The 20123-nt window shown below is 50.7% G+C and overlaps 1 protein-coding gene across 3 annotated transcripts in view; it reads right to left on the bottom strand.

Moving 5' to 3' along the window:
* Lhx4 (LIM homeobox 4) overlaps positions 1–15555 on the bottom strand; it is a 53570-nt gene extending 38015 nt beyond the window's left edge. Inside the window, exon 1 of one of the 3 annotated variants that reach the window (XR_005492253.2) lies at positions 5406–5711. Coding sequence is in view for 2 of the 3 variants with exons in the window: in NM_001108348.2 (NP_001101818.2) it covers positions 5406–5481 (76 nt within the window). In the remaining variant the exon portion in view is untranslated. Of the gene's footprint in view, positions 1–5405; positions 5724–15304 lie in introns of those variants that run through there. The other 2 variants (XM_063272478.1, NM_001108348.2) reach the window with 2 other exon arrangements.
* Between the last annotated feature and the right edge of the window lie 4568 nt (positions 15556–20123).

Raw genomic sequence — 20123 nt, forward strand, 5'->3', positions numbered from 1 at the left:
TGGGGGTGCTCAACGTCGTCTGGAGGGCTCCGTAATCCCCACCGCATTCAGTCCACATTCTTGTCTTAACCTCCTTTGTCAGGGTGGAGGTCGTCCAGGCAGGTTCGGCCGCCTGCCCTCCCCTAACTTCCTGCGGTTTAATCCTACGCCTTCTTTCCTAATAATTCTTTGTCATTAGTTGCACCTTCGGATCTCTTAAAAAAGCACGTTGCCCTTATGTATAAAAGTAACCTCAATATTTTTTTTTTCCTGTAAAAAAAGAAAATCGGATCTAGGAAAAGCGGATCCTGGAGTGGCACAGGACGAAGCCCTTGCATGGTCATAAGCTAGGTGCCGCCTTCTGGAAACCTGAGAGTCACTCACGACCGGTGCGGGCTCGCCTTCACCCGCAAAGGGTTACCAACTAGTCGGCCACGGACGGAGCATCACCCTCTCTCCACCGAGAGGCCTTGATTATTTTTCTCAAGGCTGCAGGGTTCCAGACCTCTCCAAGTCCTCAGTGAGGGAACCGAGACTCGAACCCGGAGAAAGGAGCGGGCCGTGCGACCCTACTGCTGGCCGCCTCCTGGCTGGGGGAAGGAAGCTGTGGCTTCCCGAAGGCAAGGAGGCAAGCAGCGTTTCCCTAGGACCGCGGTGTCCTGTGGGAGCTCTGGGCTGGCGCCACTCTTCGCTTCGGTCTTTACCGGAGTTGGGCGCGAATTGGGCGCGGGCCGCCCACGAGGTCGCAGCGCGGCTTCTTTGGCACGGTGCGCTCTGGCACTCGAGCACCTGCCGCTCCTCCCCTCGCGGTGACAGACCTGGCCGACGCTCAGAAACAAGAAACGCGTCCCCCGCTCGGCCACCGCAGTTAGATCAGACCTTGGGGTTTGAGAAGGAACCCAGAAGGGGAAGCGCGAGCGGAGCCTAGAGTAAAGGGGCCAAGTGCGCATCCAGGGGCAGTGGCCGCAAGCTCTCCTGCCCTTGTCCCACTCAAACGGTAATCACACTGTCCAGGACGCAGTGCGCGCAAAGTCCCGAAGGACAACCGCGGTGGCCTCTGCCTACATCGGCAACTGTCCCCCCAAACCCAGGGCACAAGTGGTGCACACATTTGCAAGAGCACGCGCCACTTGCAAGTTCGCGGAAAGGAATCCAGCACTGTCGCCAGGGCCACCCAGGCCCTCGGTACCCGCGAGGCAAAAAGAGGTCACACGGGTCAGGCTCCCAGACCCAAACACGCCACTCCCCCGCCTAACACCGCTGCAGCCAAGCAAAGTAGCCAGCACTAAATCAGAGCCGGGTTCCCTGCCTCACTCCCGACTCTGCAACTTCCCGGGACATTGAGAAACTGCTGCGCGCAGACCTTTGCCCTTCGCCCACTTCACCCTCTCCGCGGCGTCCATGATGAGGGTTAATGGTTAAATCTACAGCCAGGGCAGAAGGGGCCGCGTGGCTTCCCAAATTTCCCTCCGCCCTTACTGCCATCCAAAAAGGGACTGCTAGATCCAGCTCGCCCCTGCTCGGTCCAGACCACCCGTTGTCCTAAGAGTTGCTGTCACTGGGGTCTCTTCACGTTGTCTTCTCTTTATAAGTCTGGCGGAGGGCTGGGCTGCGTCCAGCATTTAGAGAAGGCAAAACTCAACTCCCCAGGCATAAAGCGTTAGCGGGGATAACCATCCTGAACAGGGAAAATACAATAGCCTCATTTTGAGGTGTGTGTGTGTGTGTGTGTGTGTGTGTGTGTGTGTGTGTGTGTGTGTACCGGAGTCCTGCAGCGCACTGTGCTCGATTGAAATTCCGTATCGGAATCTGTTGACTTTCTCCCGTGTCTACAGTCAGTTTTTGTGGGGTCTTCCTCTCGCCGGGAGACAAGGCAGAAGCGGAGGGAAGAGCGCTCACGACTTCCGAGAGAAGCCCTGACGTGGAAAAGAAGTTCCCCACCCCAGGGCAGCGGTCAGGATTGTAAACCCTGCTTGGAGCGCAGGGTTCGGGATTCGCAGAAACGCGGCTCCTGATTTTCCACTCGGGACCGGCTCTTTCCTTCTCCCGTAGAGGTTTCCTCCCACTTGCCCGCCAGCAATCCCCCATCGCCATTTTTCGCCGCCTTTCTCCTTGATGCCGAGGAAGCCGTGTGAAGATGGGTTCAACCCCGGGGCAAAGGGCAGACGATGCTCCTCACCTTCCTACGCATCTGAACTTTTCTAAATGTCTTTTAGTGCGGTAGAGGGACCAGGCCAACGGTATCCAGTGCACGGCGGTGGGAACTGAGGGGTTGTGAGGACTCATTCACCTGCAGCCCTTAACCCATCCATGCTGCCCCAGAAAGACACATCGAGCTCTCTGAAAAGGAACCTGGAAGTAATCTAGCGGATGTCATCAAAGGAACAAGAGGGCCATCCAACTGAAGGTGCGGTGTTTGGAATTCCTTAGAAAACAACGGCCCCCGCAAGGGAGAACATGGGACCAAAAGGAGACCTAATTAAAGGGGACACTATATCTCTACCCAGGTTGCTTTGGGCATCACTGCCAGCATTCTCTCCCCAATCTTTCTGAACCCAACATCTGGACAGCTGCAGGTAGAGGCACAGTTTATCAAAGAGCGCCTTCTGCATCCTGCTCGAGGCCATCTGAACTGTGAGGCCAGGCAGGGACCTCTGAGGGATGAAGCACAAAGGTTGCCACTGCGCCTCGGAACTGACCTGTGGCAGAGCAGTGCATAAGAGCTATGGTGTTGTGGGCGGATACTGGGGGAGCAAACATCAGTGGAGATTTCCGGAAGAATTTGTTTTTACCAGTCCCCAAACAGGCAAGGCGACATTTCCATTTCTCCCCCTCCTTCTCCAACCCCCTGGATTTAAAATCCTAAAACGTCTTTAAAGTCTAGGGCATCAGGGGTACCTAGGTTAGGGATCCATATACTACTGTCAGACACTCTTTATGTTTACGGTGGTTCTGAGAATGGAAATATAGACAGCATCTGTGAGGAAGGCAGTCAACCCAAACTTGCTTGGTCTGCTTGAGGGTCCATCTCCCTGGAAAGAGTCTCTCTTTGTACTATCTTTTCTAGGGGTTAAGAGAGTCCATAGTCCTGGGGTTACCCCATTTCTCCCCCATGCCCAAGGATGTACCCCCATACTCTTCCAGCTTGGTTCTTAGATCATTAAGCCTTACAATCAGGAAAGAGGGGATTTATGTAGGTTAAGAGGAGGAACCATTCCAAACTTGTCCCCCAATCACAGTAATAAAGCTGGTGGATAGATGTGCTTGTGAGGGGAAGGAGAAAGAAGCCTAAACTCTTCCGGGATTGGTCCCTTCAGTCTTGACTGGTGCCTCCTCCCACCTACCTCCTCTTTCTTCCACAGAACCCAAGAAAGACAAAATGGAGGGCTGACACCCCTTCTTGGTTGGCTTTGCCCTGGGGAACCACTCTAGTAAGTGGGTTCTCTCTTCCCCTCCCACCCTCCCTCGCTCCTTTCTTCCTCTCTGCCCAGAGTAATTTTCTTTGCCTCTACAGTATGGGCCCAGACTCAGCCTTTGGAGAAGCGTATGAAGCTAAAATAATTTCCGTGTCTTTTTAGCAAAGCGTGTTCCTGACATTCAGCAGCCCTGAGCAAAAGACAAATATATATATATATATATATATATATATATATATATATATATATATATATATATAATAAAATCAAGATAATCTGGATTTTGCTTATGCTAAAAGTGTACGGTCAGAGGAGAGTTCCAGAATCCGGCAGAACATCTGTGGAGGAAGTCATTAGAATACAGGTGCATTAAGTACGGGGACGGGAGTCACACCCCCACATCCTTTATCCATTCACAGACCGCCCTCATGCGCCGCAACATAGCTACAAGTAGTTTAAGAACTTGAGTACCCGGGGTTGGGGATTTAGCTCAGTGGTAGAGCCCTTGCCTAGGAAGCGCAAGGCCCTGGGTTCGGTCCCCAGCTCCGAAAAAAAGAACCACAAAAAAAAAAAAAAGTTCACTTTTGTGTTTGTGCAGATGAGGACCTACAGGCTCTGCCCCGGGTGGGCTGTTGGAAGCAATCACCAGCATTGCCTACAGAATACGCGAGCAGTCGATTTTCCAAGGTGCAGCGAACTTTGAAACTGTTCCACAACAGGTGACACAAAAAAACTGTAGGCTCCAGTCGAAGAACAATCTAAACCAGGCTCGAATGAAGCTACCTCTTCCATTTTCTTCTCAAAAACTTTACAATAAAGCTCAAGACCCTGGCTGAACTGAGATTTGCTGATACAGAACCCCTGCGATGGAGAGCCAGGGCGCAGGAGGGCGCGCTGCTGCGCCCTGGATCGTAGGTACTCTCCATCCCTGGGTGAGCCTGCTCTTACTTACAATAAACTCCTACCGCATCGCTAAAGCAGTCATAGGCGGAAGTACAGTCTCTTGGCAAGCCCATCGAGGGAACCCTTCCTCTCTCTAGGGTGCCCAGGGGTACCTAGCCCAAAGCAGCTGTTTGTGGACCCAGACTTAAACCTGGGGCCCGCCAGCGCGCGCTAAGCTTGATGACCTGTTTAGGTGTCTGCACGGATTCTCTCTGTCTCTCTGCTCAGGAGTCCGAACCGGATTCCCTCCCGAAAGATCTCTGCGGCGTGTGGACACGCGTACACACCAGAAACCTGAGGTGAAAGGACCTGTCTTAACTAATTGCAGGCTCTGGAAAAAAATTGAGAGAGCTAGTGAAGTGCTCACAGGTCTAGAGTCTCTCTCCCTCTTCCAACCCCGTGCCACTAAGGTTGCCTACCCTCGCCAAGGCAAAGGCTGCACGCCGAGTCCACAACTTCGTTCCAGAGCTTCTCGCCGCTGCATTCCTCCGCTAGCTGGAATGTAGTGAGTGCACTCGCTCACCCGGAGCAGTCTGTCGGCTGCGACACAGGCAGCAGCGACTGGGGACTCAACCAAGTGCTCCAACTGCCGAAACCAAGAGTGTGGCAAGGGGCTTCTGCCCAGCCCTGTGACCCGGGACGCGCTCTCCAACTTCCCGCCAGGTTGGGTAAAGTTGCACCGGCGGTGCTGCAAGCTTTGGCCATTGCCGCGAAAGCTAATCATTTGGGGGACCACTTTTGTCCTCGGGCCTGGCCTGTAGCTGGAAACATCTGTTGTCCCCAAACAGCATCCTCCCCAGGGTTCCCATAAAAGCCGCGGCCCAAAAAATGCTACTTTCTTCACCCTGGGGCCCTCCACCATCAGTATCCCGGAAGCTTTCGCATTCGATCCCAAACAGAGCCAAGCCCTTCAAACACTGACTGGTAGTACCCCCAGCTCTGTGACCGCCTCTGCACCCCGACCCCTCCCGGCCACTGCCACGAGCGGCGTCCGGCCTCCCCACACCCGCTGAGGCTGTTAGCTGTCTTGTTATCGAATTAAATCGGCGAGAAAGGAGGGTGTCTTACGTTGCATCGGCACACCGAGCATCTCCGGGAGCCCCTTGACAGCCCCCTCCGCGGGGACAGCCGCGCTCTGCATCATCTTGGAGCCAGAGGCAGCAAGTCGCAGTCTACCGAGATCTCTCGCTCTCTCCCTCTGGCTGGATTCGGAGATTTGAAAATAATAATAATAAAACCAACCAGGCCGCTGAAGTCACAGAGGAAGCCGAGCCCTCCGCCTCTCCGGGAGGACTCCACAAGCTGGCCGGCCCCCTCCCCCCTCCAGTCCTCAGGCTGTTTCAAATCCCTTTGATCTCGCTCTCCCGGGCTGGTGCACATCCCGGGTTGAGGAGACGCTGTTGCTGCGGCTCTGGCTTTCCAGCCCCCCCTCCCTTCCCCGCCCTCTTCTCTCCCCCTCCCCCTCCACCCTTCGCGTGCCGGCTGCCCGGGAGGCCGCGGTCACCCAGGCATTTTGATTCTTTCACACTGCAGGAGCGGCCGTGACGTCGCTTTCCGCAGGGAAGCCCGCCCTCCAGCCTTTGCTGCCAACCGGGCAGCCCGCTGCAGACCCCCGGCTGGCCAGAGTAGGGGGCGAAGCGGGGGGGGGACGAGTTCGGTAGCCCCGTTTCTGGTCCGAGGTGCGGAGGGCGGGGCCGCCGGACGGGGGGCGGGGCCTGCAGCCCCTCCCCCACCCGGCCGTGCGGGCTCGCGCCCCAGTATAAATACTGCGGCGGGCTGGGTCGCGGCAGCAGGTGGTCCCGGAGCGCGGCGACCGCGCCAGGCAGGTTGCTGCCGGCTTTGGGGATTCCCGGTCAGTCCCCAGCATCGGTCCTCTAGGATCAAAGAGGGGGCGGGGTGGGCCAGGACCCGGCGGACCCCGGGTTGGCGCTCGGAGTTCAGAGCTTCTCCAACCCACCGAGCGTGTTCTGTGACTGGATGATTCCATCCATCCTCCACTTTTTTTTTCCTGGCCAATTCCTTTCCGGCCGGTACTAACCAGACCCTACTCTCTCTCCCCCGCGTCTGGCTGAGGCTGGGCCAGGGACAGCTCGTACTCGGCCGGGAACGCGCGAGTCACGCAGCGGGCCGCCGCGGGGCCCGGTGCAGGAAGGCGGCCTGGGCCGCGCACGGGGGTGGTGGGGCGCGGGTCTCGGTGCGCGCCCACACTCGCCTCGGCCTTCCGCCACAATCAGCTCTCTCATAACCCCCGGTCAAGTCCTACTCCCACGCCTCCCGGCCGCGGGGCCTCCCAGGTGGGTCTCCAGCCCGCATCCACCCAGATCCGCCCTCTCTGGCTTCGGGAGACCGCTCGGCGGAACCGGCTGCCACCGCGGGCACTTTAAACGATCCTCGGCCGCGTGTGCTCTAGGCAGAGGCGTGCACCGGCCCCTGGGGCTGGCCTGCGAAGGGCGTGCTTTACTGTTGTGTTTACACACACACACACACACACACACACACACACACACACACACACACACTCACAAACGTGCGCGTCGAAAACTCATTCTCCCCATGCTCATTCCTGGAGGCAATAAAGCAAAGATCAACCTTAGGGCGAAGTCTCTAGCACTCTTCAAACACTCCACGCCTCCTGACTGCAGGCGCGAGAAGCCCTGGGCCCAGCTACCTCGACACTACCATTCCTAACTTAATTGCTAACATCAAGTCAGATGGGTCTTTCCAGCCCCATGGGTTCCTGCATCAGCCGGAAGGGGGACGTTGCGCTGAGAAGTTGTTTGTTTTGTTTTTGTTTTTGTTTTGTTTTGTTTACTGCTGGTGTTCTAGGGCTGGTGTTGGAGGAACGTGAACAGTAAGAGGAGGGCATGGCAGTGTGTACTACTTAGGATCTGTGTCCAATAAGGTCACAGCGACTTCTACAGGTCCTGGCACTAACTAGTGTCCTGTCTCGCTCTTTACTGTGAGATGTCTACAAAGTGGAAATGCTACACTTCATTAGCAACAAAACACACAGAAAACAAAACAGTGTAGCCCCTAGTGTTTTGTTTATCCGTGTGTTAATGACCACCTGGGAGGAAATAGGGTATCACTTGGTATGGGTGTTTATAAATGGTTCTCTAACAAACGTTGCTGGTGTCTTTATAAACTCTTAATATCCATTTGGAAAGAAATTTGAGGCTATTTATTTGAACCATAATTTTCCCCTATCTTGTAGCTCGCGTAATTCCATTTTGAGTGTTTAATACACAGAAGTAACCTAGAATATTTTTAAAAGATTTATTCATTTAGATGTTTATTACACCATTATAATCTGTAGGGGGGAAATTTACCTAAATACCCAGGGAAAGAGCATTTATTGGTTGGAGTACATTATGGGTCGGTTTGGGGGTGCTATGGCATTGGGAGGCTGCAGCTCACAGGTTTGGAGAAGCATATTAGATTTGCTAGGTATTTTTTTTTTTTTTCGGAGCTTGGGACCGAACCCAGGGCCTTGCGCTTGCTAGGCAAGCGCTCTACCACTGAGCTAAATCCCCAACCCCGCTAGGTATTTTCCTAATCATTGAAACTGATTATAAGCAACATAGTAATTCTGTGAAACCAGCAAAAAATGTTAATTAGAAAAGCAAGGATACCCATTGTTCATTTGGGTGTGAAGAAAACAGGAAAAAATCACAATGAGAATGTAACTGTCTTCTAAGGGCATTTGGACAATGGTTTGTTCTGCACAGCTGGGGATAGAATTTAAAGCGTTGCATCTGCTGAGTAAGTGGGCATGGGTTCTACCATGGAGTTATAGTCCTAACCTGGGGTAAAATATTTTAAAGCTTAAAATGCCATTTATACAGAAATGTATTCAAAGGCCATGATCAGGAACAGTTTGAACATGAAGTTACAAGTTATTCGTACTTTTAAAAAGAAAATAACATACTGGTTGAGAGAATGCTCAATTGTAGAAAGTAGGAGGAGACACAGGAGCTGAAGGGAAGGAAAAAAAAGAAAGGACAGGAAGGAGAAAGCAGATGGGGAGATAGACTCAGGGAGAAAGCTGTTCAACAGAATGGAGCAAACTGAATGCTGTGAAGTCACTAGAAATAATAGAATGTAGAAAATGTTGGGTATATAATAGAAAGTTGGGAAAGAAATTATAAAACAGTATGAATTTGAGAATTTTGAAAAAATCATAGCTAGAAAAATATGATAAAATGTAAAAGTGTTTGTCTACATAACAGACAGTTTATTTTATTCCTTTTGCCTTCTTAAAGGCAACTTATTTTGCCTTTATTATATTCTCGCATTATTTTACAAATCAGGAAAAACTGATAAAATTGCTTTTAAAGGCAGAGGGGGGAAACAGAAGGAAATAGATCAAAATACTATTCAAAAATCTATTTTCAAAACATATTAGAGAAAGGTATTATGAAGCAATTTTTTACATTCAAGAATTTCTGTCATACAGCTATATTTTTCAATGTTAGTAAACAAGAGCCTATGTAATGAACTGTTCAGTAAATATAGCAATTACTCAAACATCCAGCATTATTCAAACATCTAGCACCTCATGTAGCCTGGGCTACCTTACTCTCCATATGCAGCCAAAAATGGCCATGAACTCCTGATCCTCCTGCCTCTCCACTTTCCAAGGGCAGAGATTATAAGTATATAACACCATTCTTCAATCCATTCTCACCCTACCCCACCCTGACCTGTGACTGTGTCTCACTTTGCAGTCCAAGCTGGCCTAGTCCAAAATGTGTATCTCAGGCTAGCCTCAAACTTGGGGAAATGCTCCTGCTTTCAACCTTCTGAGTAATTACTTTATAATCTAAAATCATACTTTAAGCCAGGCAGTGGTGGTGTCTGAATTTAAACCCAGCACTCAGGAGGCAGAGGCAAGAAGACCTCTGGGTTCAAAGCCAACCTGGTCTAGAGTGAGTTCTGGGATAACCAAGGCTACATAGAGGAGCTCTGTCTTGAAAAACCTGAATGAATGAATGAATGAATGAATGAATGAATGAAAACAAAATAATATTTTTTGTATCATCCTCTGCAACTTTTGTCCCCTCTGGTATAAACTGGCTGGGTGTTATCTGCTTCTCCTTTGCAGGGTACTGACCAGTCACCAAGTGGGAGGTAATAGGACTAGGGTAGGGTGAAATTGTCATGGTGCTGATGTAGGGAATGCCAGTGTCACATCTGTCCCTTGAACCTGTGAGCTGCAGCCTCCCAGTGCCATGGCACCTCCAAACCGACCCATAATGTGCTCCAACCAATAAATGCTCTTTCCCTGGGCATGTGTCCCTGGGCGAGTTGCCTCTTATTCCCAGGGTTATTACATTCCGCTTCCCTTCTGAGACCTCCGCTTTTGTATTTGCCAGTAGGGGAACATCAGTTAAAAGTGTTCCTTAAACCGAACGTTTAGTGTCTGGTACAGATGGCAATGACTAGAACGACCCGTATTTACTGAGGGGTTATAACTGAACCGAGCCCCACGGTAAGTACTTCCACTCACTGTGACAAGCAAGAAGCGGTACTAGGAGGATGAACAGACAGGCTAAGGGGGGCTGAGCAACCTCTGCAGTGTCCTGCCCAGAAAGAGAATGACCAACTCCTACAGAGAGACCCAGGATGAGGAATGGCCCAGAAAACCCTGGGTAGGACTCAGAATTTAGGCCTCCACTTGATACAGTTGCCTTTGTTCCCCAAGCACTCAGGTTGGAAGGTGGTCTCTCAGGAATAACATTCCTTAGGGCCAGATACCCTCAGATCCTATCTCTGGGCAAGAACCTTCCAGAAAGTAGGCACCAGGAGACAGGTACTGGTGGTGGTATGGCTTTCCTTAGGTCGGTCAGAGGTGCTGGTCAACAGCCAGCACAAAGAATCTAGTACTTTCTAGACACTTCTGGGGACCAAATCTGACATGTCATTGGATCCGATTCCAAGGGGGGGGGCGACATCCAATTTAGGAGGCTAATGATAGCTTTCTGTTTGTCTACCGCTTACATTTTACGAAGGTCCTCCACATGGTTTATCTCATTTGATCTTCAACATTACGCTTGGACTTGGGTATGATTATCAGGAACCAGAGAGGTTAAGTGGTTTGCCTGAGGTCACAGAGCTAATGAGCTGCAGGGCCAACTGGAAATTAAACCCAGTCTTTTGACTCCGGACTGAGGCGCTCCTTCAGCTCGCTCAGACTTGTGTCTGGTAACCCTTACATTTTTAGGAGTTTTGTGAAGTGGGTGAGCTAGGAATCCTAGCCCTCTTTTCCACTGAGGGAAAAAAAATCTCACTGCTCTTGCTCCTGCCACCCCATCTCTAATCATCCCCATTTCTCTCCAGCACTTCCCTCATTTGCATTTTGAAACTGTTTCCTTAATTATTCTGCCTCCGTTGCAAACCTGCTCTCCCCGGCTTTGTGGCATCCTCTGATTTATCTCTGTCTGGATAACAGCTCCCCGATTCTCCTCGGGGAATTCAATTTTCATTCATTTTTCTGTAGGACTAGATTGATATAGACCCTCTGCCCTGGTCCATATTACTCATCTGGGCAGAGAGAACCAGGGAGACCAAGCCTCCACCCAGCCCCTGGGGAGCGTCTGTCTTGTTCAGGGAGCTGTGAGGAGTTCTCCAATAAAAGGACAGGGGCCTTTGCTCTTCTGCATCTGTCCACCCAGTCCTTCCAGTCATTTGTCACTGGCCCCTTTTGTGGACCCACCACTTTGTCATTTGTCTCCCTCTCTTCCCAGAACCTCAAAGGGATCTCCCAGCCAGGATGCTGAGCAGAAGGCCACCCCTGCTCCCTAAACCTGCCCCATGTCCTTGATAAAGCAACTTAAGGGACATGGAAAAGACACTTGAGCATTTCAGTCGTCCTCAGTAAGTGACAGAGAAACAGGACAAGGACTAAGATTCTTAGAGGAGTCAGGCAAGTGGCACTTATTGGCAATGGTATTCAGAATGCCCCTCCGTGTTGCTTACTTAGTCCCCCAGATCTTCCCAGGTCTGTTATCAGCCTTGACCTACAGAAGAGTGAGGTAGAGCACAGAGAAATCCTTCAGGTTGCACAGGGGGCGAGCCAGTATGTACACCCAGGTAGGTAGGCTCTATCCTAGCCAGTGTTACCAAATAAGTCTCGTTTGAGGCTCCCTGGGCATGGATTCATGCAGTGTACATGAGTCAGCAAGACCAAGGCCTCTAAGAACCATCTGCGCCACCACCTTACCCCCACAGACCCAGTACAGGTGGGAGCTGGGAAGCAAATCTGGGGATTGGCCTTGTTCTACTGTCGGTTACTGATCTTTCTGTCACTCAGAAATCTAGAGTGCCTAGATCATTCACGCATGCATTCGCTGGACACCTACTATCTGCCAGTTCGATGGTTGGCCCTGGAAAGCAATGACTTGGAGTGCTCAAACCATAGCGCTCTTTCACAGTACGTCTGTGAGGTACAGCAGAGCTCTCCGGAGGCATCTGCCTTCTCTGCCTCAGACGAAATCAGAAGTGGATTGAGCAGCAGGCCGTGGTTATCAACATTTAATTCTCAATTTGAGTATTATCCTTCTTGGGGCAGCTGCTGGAAAGTTCCTGGCTCCCCCCCCCCCCCATTGGCTAATTGGGAATAACAGAATTCTCCTTGCATGGTTACCCAGCCCTCTAGAAATGTCTGTGAGTATCACTATTGGATACTAAAAATCCTCCTGGATTTTTAATTTTTTTTTTTTTTGGTTCTTTTTTTCGGAGCTGGGGACCGAACCCAGGGCCTTGCGCTTCCTAGGTAAGCGCTCTACCACTGAGCTAAATCCCCAGCCCCAGGATTTTTAATTTTTAAAAAGGTTCTTGTATCCACTGGGCTGCCTTGGAACTTGCTATGACACCAAGGGTGACTTTGAACTTCTGATCCTGCTGCCTCCACCTCCCAAGTGCAGAGATTAAGATGTGTGTCACTACACAGTTTATTCATTGTTGGGGATTGGGGCAAGCACTCTGTCCACCAAGCTGTCTCCTTAGCCCTGCCCTGTATGTTCTTGACTGAAAATTTGAATTTGGGAGATCTTAGAGTTGAGTCATGGCCCTGGACTTTCTCTGTCTTTTCCCCCTTGGAGGCAGAGACTTGTTCTTTCCATTCACCTTGTGGTCAGCATGCCCAAATTTCTCCACTGTCTTGGGGAAGTTCCCTCTCCACGACGGAAAAAGCCACTTTGCCTTTGCTCTGTACAATGGTATGAGAAAATACAACTGGGGCCAGGTCTGCATCCTCTCTACCAGGCCTATATACCCATATCTCCTTGCAACTATGCTTTCTCTGTTGTGTGTTTCTGAGTTACTCTGTCCCCATGTTTATTTAGAGAACAATTTGGGGATCCAGGTGCCTTCTGCTGAGCCTTCCACCCCTCTCTATCTCCCTCTTCAACCTCTTGAATTCAGAGACTCCTGAACCCAAAAGATCAATTCAAGGAACCAATTTGCTAAAATCCCTCACAATTCTTTTTTTGCCTTTTTCCCTCATGGAGTAGGCAGTAATAGGTTCTTTCTAAAGGAAACTGAAACTCAAGAGAGCCAAGCCGTCTCTTCTGAGATCCTAGGCTCAGTCCCAAAGCTTCTAAGGGTCTGATTCATTTCCTCAGCTCATCAAGTGGACACTGCCCATGGGGAGCCAAGAGGGGAGAAGGCCCAGCCTGGCTGCCTTTGAAATAGCTGCAGGTGTCAAAGCTAATCTATAAAACAACCGCTTCATCATCTTGGGGAAAGATTTTTACTGGAGGAGCTTAACTCAGCAGTTTCCTCTCAGGAACTGACTTACAACCAAAAAGTGTAGGTGTGTTTGATGTATATAGAGGTAACAGGAAAACAACCCGGAGGCCTATGGGAGGAGAAGAGTGAGACAGAAACCAAATTCCTGACACTGGAACCTGATGCACTTCAGGGTCAATGTGAACTTAGCTCATTGTTGGAGGGTCAACCACTGTGAGCCTTTACTTACCTGCTTGTGCAATAGGATCTCCATCATTCCAAACTCATGGTATCAACAGAGGGAGGCAGACCCGTTAGCACCAAGCACCCCACAGACAAATGCCAACTGTCTCTGGTGTCTGAGGACAGGGAACACAGCAAGTGTCATGGCTTGGCCATCCCTTCCTATGATGAGCTTGTTCTTTCTCACTAACCTGTTGGCTTGAAAAATCAGCCAGCCAAGAAGGGAATGGGAGATGGGACTAATTGTAACCTTGGAGCAATCAAGGAGGAAAGGCTAAGAGTTTGAAGGTAGGGGTGAGGAGAGGACATTAATCCCAGTTCATTCATATCCGTGTTTTATGGCTATAGGGCTATAGGCTCTCTAAGCCTGGTTTCCGGTGCTTAAACAGGAATGCTGGTGCTCAGATAAGTCTCCTAATTGTTGGAGGGGAAATCGTACGTGATCTTGTATGGGGACATTCTAGGGTCTCATACCACTGGCCCTTTAGGCATGTCTATGCTTGTAATCACATGGGGGTTTGGTTTAAATACTATAGATTCTGGCTTGGTGGTGTGATGTCTGCAATTCTGTCTTTCTAATGGCTTTTGGGTGCTGCTGGCCCCTGAGCCTCACTGAATGCATCCCCCTCCAGGATTCTGCTGTGCTGTACAGTGGCCACTGACCACATGTGGCCATGGAGCATATGGTCAGAAGAGAGATGTGCTATAAATGTAAGTTATGCATCAAGACTCTGAAGGCTTAATACATAGAAAAGAATAAGGACTAGTTCACTGAGAGTTCTTTTTTTTTTCTTTTTTTTCTTTTTTTTTCTTTTTTTCTTTTTTTTTTTTTTTTGGAGCTGGGGACGGAACCCAGTCACTGAGAGTTCTTAAACTCACATATCACAATGATTTTGGATACATTGTGTTAAGTAACATCTCTTATCAACATAGTTTCATTTGTTTCTTCTGTTTAGCACCCCTGAAAGGGAATATAAAATGCCATAGCCTTTCTAGTGCTTTCTGACTTGCATGGAACGGTACACACACATGCACACACAATACATAGAGGCCCAAAGCAGTCCCTCTCCTCTTAGCATTTAGCCCAGCTTCTAGCAATCAGTAAGGAACTAATTAAGCATTCGATAGGACAGATGAAGGGGGAGATGTTCACAAATGCAACCGGAGGAGCAGCGGGCCCCACACGGAGAAGAGACCTCAGCTGCACACGTTGCCAATTGCTAAGCACTGAGCAGGTGGCCGGCCTGAGGAATGACTGTCTCCCCTTTGCCGTTGACCCTGACCCACTGCCCATCCATTCTGTCATCTTCGGTTCCACCCCCTGCTCTTTTCAAAGCTTTGACAGCAAAGAAGTAGGAATTCCAGTGCTCTCCAGCCAGAGCTAGCAGTTAAAGAACACTGGCTGGAGAGGACCCTCTTGGGATTGCCTGAGAGGAGGGCAGAGCACCCCTGCTTCCTTGAACCCTCCCCCTAAGCTAACCCCAGGACTCCACCCTCCACTCACAGCTTGCATCAACCTCTGGGTTGATCCTGTGATCCTGTCTCAACTCGGGGATTCAGGACAGTAGAAACCTGCCCAGACCTCTCTGTACTCTTGACACTCAGGAGGTGGGGCTACTAAGGGGGTACAGAGAGAAGGAAGAGACTTCTGAAGATAACCCCCATGCACCCCCAAGCTGGGGTTCCCACAGTTTCCAAGATTCCTAGAGATGGAGGTACTTCAAGGTACTGCAGTGGTCAGGGGTTGGGGGTTTTGCCTTAGGGTCAGCCAGTCCCAAGAGCAGCACTGGTGAGGAGGAGATCCCCAGGGCATCTGGGCATCTGGGTGGTATCCCAAACCACAGATCTCTGAGATGATCTCTGTCCCCTCCACTGAGGATGAGTGGGCCACACCCTCCCATCTCCGTGTCTTCCACACCCCTTCCTGCCCATTGTGGTTGCAGGCCTTTCTCACTAAGCAGGACAAAGGGAATTCTGGGCCCATGTGAACTTACCAGAGGTCAGGGGAAGGATCTGTCTCCATGGCATGGACTGGGGACTCTGATAGGAGCAGCTGTTCTCCCTGCTGTGGAGGGAAGCCAGAGTCAGGAGAGGGGAGTGGGGTCCCCATCCAAGGAGGGACGGTGGGGGCACGCCAAGTATCAGGACAGAGCACAGAGGAGGCCTTCTCCGCTTTCTCTGGTAGAAGGCTCTCTGCTCCCCCTCATAAGCTGGGAAAACCTGGTCTGCTTAGGGGGAGGGTAGCAGAAGGGTTGGAGACCGCCTCAGAGAAAATTAAATTGCACTTGAGGGCAAATTCTATTAGGGAATAGAGCCTGTCTCTCAACAGCCTGTGTCCATTTAGGTGATTAGCTAACCCCAGCACCTCCACCCAGAGCTGGGCCAGCTCTGTCCCTCCGCCAGGAAAACCAGGTGGGAGGCCTCTGGGGGCCCAGCCATCCTTCTCTCTGGTGCCCCAGCCTGCTCTGTGAGCATCTTCCCTCAGCACTCATGGTGCCACAGGACCTTCTTGTGGGTCGTGTGATGTGTGATGTGAGTGAGCACTGTTCTAGAAGACTCCCTGGTGGGTGACATGGAGCTCACACAATGACAGGCACATCAGAGGGGCTGTGTGTGGAGATCCATACTGGGTTTCCAACAGGGACCAGGGAGGTCAAAGGTTGCTGGGGAGACTCTAGAGATGAAAGATGGAGAAAGCCACTAGTGGTGGCAGAGATAAAAGTGAGGAGGTGGGTACAAGGCAGGATCCAAGTCAGGAGGGATAAGAACTAGGCAGCCAGTGAAGAGGACCACAAAGCTAGTGAATGGAGAATAGCAAATACAGTGGTAAGTTAACTAGTGCACTAACTAGTTAACTAACTAGTTGACAGCAGAGGGTAAAAGGAATGTATCTGTAAAATAGGCTTTACAGTAACGCCATACACCTTGCAGTCTGTTGTAAAAGTTCTTTTAGGTACAAGGGTTCCACAAACCCTGGGTTAGTAACTATTGAGAGCTGACCGTATGCTCGTGCTGTTTTCTGTCTGTGATTTGGTAGAAGAGTCCAGAGCTGATGTCACTTCTGCACCTCTGGCCCCTCAGGCTCCTGAGCTGGACTCTGTCTCATGAAGAGAAAGCTCCTCCTCTCTATGCTGACTAATGAGAGACTCTTGCTTGGTGTTCTAGCTATAAAATCATTTCCTCTGCTTTAGCAAGACTTTTACGCTGCGTCTATGGAGTGTTCTGAGGAGACCAGTTCACAGCTCTAAAATATAAAGAAACAAGCACACACAACACACAGTGAGTTCTAATATATAAGGTTACACAAAGCATTGTCTTGGGCTGGAGAACTGACTTGGGCTTTAAGAAGACATCTTGTTTTAGAGGACCTGAGTTCAAGTCCCATTACACACAGCCGGCAGCTCCTGGCTCCAGCTCCAGGAGGATTTGATACCTCTGGCCTTTGAGAGTACCAGCACTCACATGCTCATATTATACATAATTAAAATCAAAACAATAAAAACTTAAAAAAATAAAAGTTTCCATCTAGCTACATCTGGTTGGGGGTGGGGCTTTCTCAAGGCCACCCATGCATCCCAAAGGCACAAAATTTTAGCTCCAAATGAGCTGAATCTTCAAACCAAAGGTTGAAATAAGTATTTATTTGTCAAGATGGTTACACTTAACCAAAACATCAGGGACTCGTGCTCTGGGTGGGAATGGGCTATCAGAAAGCTAAGGCTCGGAGAGAGGGAGAGGGTGTTCATGCCATGCCGGACAAGGGTGTCCCCAGTCTGCAGGTTGTTGATTTCCAAGCTTTAGTCCACAGAGAGAATCCCAGGTCTGCCCTACTCTTGTCCCTCAGCTCATGGAGTGGAGGGGATGCTGTACCCTTCCCCATCACAGACCTGTGCTGGGCTATTAGGATGCAGGTTTCCCATCTGGAGGTCCCGGGAGCCCTGGGAGCTTGCCACTGGGGCGGAAAACCTAGTGCTGAGTCAGGGGAGGCTGCTCCACTCTTCCAGGATCTGCACTCTCCAGCCCCCCCCACCCCCCACACACACACAAGATGCAGCTGAAGAGTTTCCTGTTCCCCAGGAACACTTCTTCCCATTGCCTCCTCCTCATTAGAAAGAAGCCAGTTCTCTTCCTGGGATCCATTCAGCAGGCAAGACCATGACCTTGATAGGCCCTGGGTACTTATATCTTATTTTAATCATCTTCGCATGGGGACACTCTGAGTGACTTTGAGAAGGTCTTGAGGACTGTGGAATCCTCTTAGCTTCACTTTCCAAAGTGCTCAGTCCTGGGGCTGTGGGCAGGCACTCAACCAGGCAGCCGCTGCCTTAGTCTCTGCCTCTCAGGCGTCAGTGTCTGCCCATCCTCAGATACTCTACAGTCAGCCACTGTACTGTCCAGCTCTGGGGTCTTCTCCTTACGGTTCTCCAACTGTAAAGAGATCATCTTGTTCACTGTTCTCTTCCCACACAGCCCAGCATAGAATGCCTTCTTCGCTAATATTTGTTATGTGAACGAAGGAGGTAAATAAATAGATAAAAACCCCTCCACTGCAACTCAAGAATACGGAGTAATCCCAGGATACCCTCCTGGGTCTGTGAGGCTGAGGAAGTGGAATTTGCTCCAGGGAGTAGCTGATGGTCGTCTGTCAGTCCTGGTTAGGTTACGGGAGTAGTTATTGGGGCAGTCAGCTGGCGAGAGAGTCAGGGTCCCTCTTAACCTCTCATCTGTAATGCTCTCTGTCTTTTTTTTTTTTTTTTTTTTTTTTTTGGTTCTTTTTTTCGGAGCGCTCTACCACTGAGCTAAATCCCCAGCCCCGCTCTCTGTCTTTTTATATACTTCCTGCTCTCCATGCAATACTCTGTGGACTTTATTACATCCGCCACATGGTCTCCTGTGACGAGAGCTACAAAAGCAGGAAACCTCGGGAAATAGTGCAGAAAGACTGAGGCACAGGCTTTCTGCTTTAGATCTTGATGGAAGTAAGCTGGAAAGTTCCTGCCTAAAAGCTCTCAGTGAGGCCCCCTGGTCAAGGTGTATGTCTACCTGCCTTCCTGCCTGCTTACCTGCCTGCTTTCCTTCCTTCCTTCTTTGCTATCTTCCTTCCTGCCCTTCCTTTCTGCCTGCTTGCTTTCTTCCTGCCTCCTTCCTTCTTTCCTTCATTCATTCCTTCTTTCCTTCCTTCCTCCCCTTCCTTCCTGCCCTTCCTTCCTTTCTTCCTGCCTTCCTTCCTTCCTTCCTGCCCTTCCTTCCTTCCTTTCTTTCTGCCCTTCCTGCCTTCCTTCCTTCCTTTCTGCCCTTCCTGCCTTCCTTCCTGCCCTTCCTTCCTTCCTGCCCTTCCTTCCTTCCTTCCTTCCTGCCCTTCCTTCCTTCCTTCCTTTCTGCCCTTCCTGCCTTCCTTCCTTTCTGCCCTTCCTGCCTTCCTTCCTTCCTGCCCTTCCTTCCTTCCTTTCTTCCTCCCCTTCCTTTCCACCCTTCCTTCCTTCCTTCCTGCCTTCCTTCCTGCCCTCCCTTCCTTCCTTCCTTTCTGCCCTTCCTTCCTTCCTTTCTGCCCTTCCTGCCTTCCTTCCTGCCCTTCCTTCCTTCCTGCCCTTCCTTCCTTCCTTCCTTCCTGCCCTTCCTTCCTTCCTTCCTGCCCTTCCTTCCTTCCTTCCTTTCTGCCCTTCCTGCCTTCCTTCCTTTCTGCCCTTCCTGCCTTCCTTCCTTTCTTCCTCCCCTTCCTTTCCGCCCTTCCTTCCTTCCTTTCTGCCCTTTCTGCCTTCCTTCCTTCCTTTCCTTCCTTTCTTCCTCCCCTTCCTTTCCGCCCTTCCTTCCTTCCTTCCTTCCTTTCTGCCCTTTCTGCCTTCCTTCCTTCCTGCCCTTCCTTCCTTCCTTCCTGCCCTTCCTTCCTTCCTTTCTGCCCTTCCTGCCTTCCTTCCTTCCTTTCCTTCCTTCCTTCCTTTCTTCCTCCCCTTCCTTTCCGTCCTTCCTTCCTTCCTTCCTGCCCTTCCTTCCTTCCTTCCTTCCTTCCTGCCCTTCCTTCCTTCCTTCCTGCCCTTCCTTCCTTCCTTTCTGCCCTTCCTGCCTTCCTTCCTTCCTTTCTGCCCTTCCTGCCTTCCTTCCTTCCTTTCTTCCTCCCCTTCCTTTCCGCCCTTCCTTCCTTCCTTCCTTCCTTCCTTTCTGCCCTTCCTGCCTTCCTTCCTTCCTTTCCTTCCTTCCTTCCTTTCTTCCTCCCCTTCCTTTCCGCCCTTCCTTCCTTCCTTTCTGCCCTTCCTGCCTTCCTTCCTTCCTGCCCTTCCTTCCTTCCTTCCTGCCCTTCCTTCCTTCCTTCCTTTCTGCCCTTCCTGCCTTCCTTCCTTCCTTCCTTCCTTTCTTCCTCCCCTTCCTTTCCGCCCTTCCTTCCTTCCTTCCCTCCTTCCTTCCTTTCTTTCTGCCCTTCCTGCCTGCCTTCCTTCCTTCCTTCCTTCCTCCCCTTCCTTCCTGCCCTTCCTTCCTTCCTTCCTTCCTTCCTTCCTTCCTTCCTTCCTTCCTTCCTTCTTTCCTTCCTGTTTCCTGCCCTTGAACTCCCAACCATTTCCCGAAGCCAGACTCAGGGCCTGTTCTTCTTTCAGGATTCTATCTACTGGAAAATGTCTGAGAGTCCTCATGCCCACACATCCAGCTTCTGCAGACTCTCTCCGCAGCATGGCCTACAGTTGGGTGGAGGTCCTTTAACCTAAGTGCAGACACTTAGGGTGTCAGAAGTTCAGTTTTTAGATGCCATCAGGGTCATCTGTAGGCACTTCTGGCCCAGAACACTGCTCTCCACAAAGGTTTTCTTTGAAAAGATTCACTGGG

The sequence above is a fragment of the Rattus norvegicus genome, chromosome 13 (assembly GCF_036323735.1).
Source record: "Rattus norvegicus strain BN/NHsdMcwi chromosome 13, GRCr8, whole genome shotgun sequence".
NCBI classification, from domain to species: domain Eukaryota; kingdom Metazoa; phylum Chordata; class Mammalia; order Rodentia; family Muridae; genus Rattus; species Rattus norvegicus.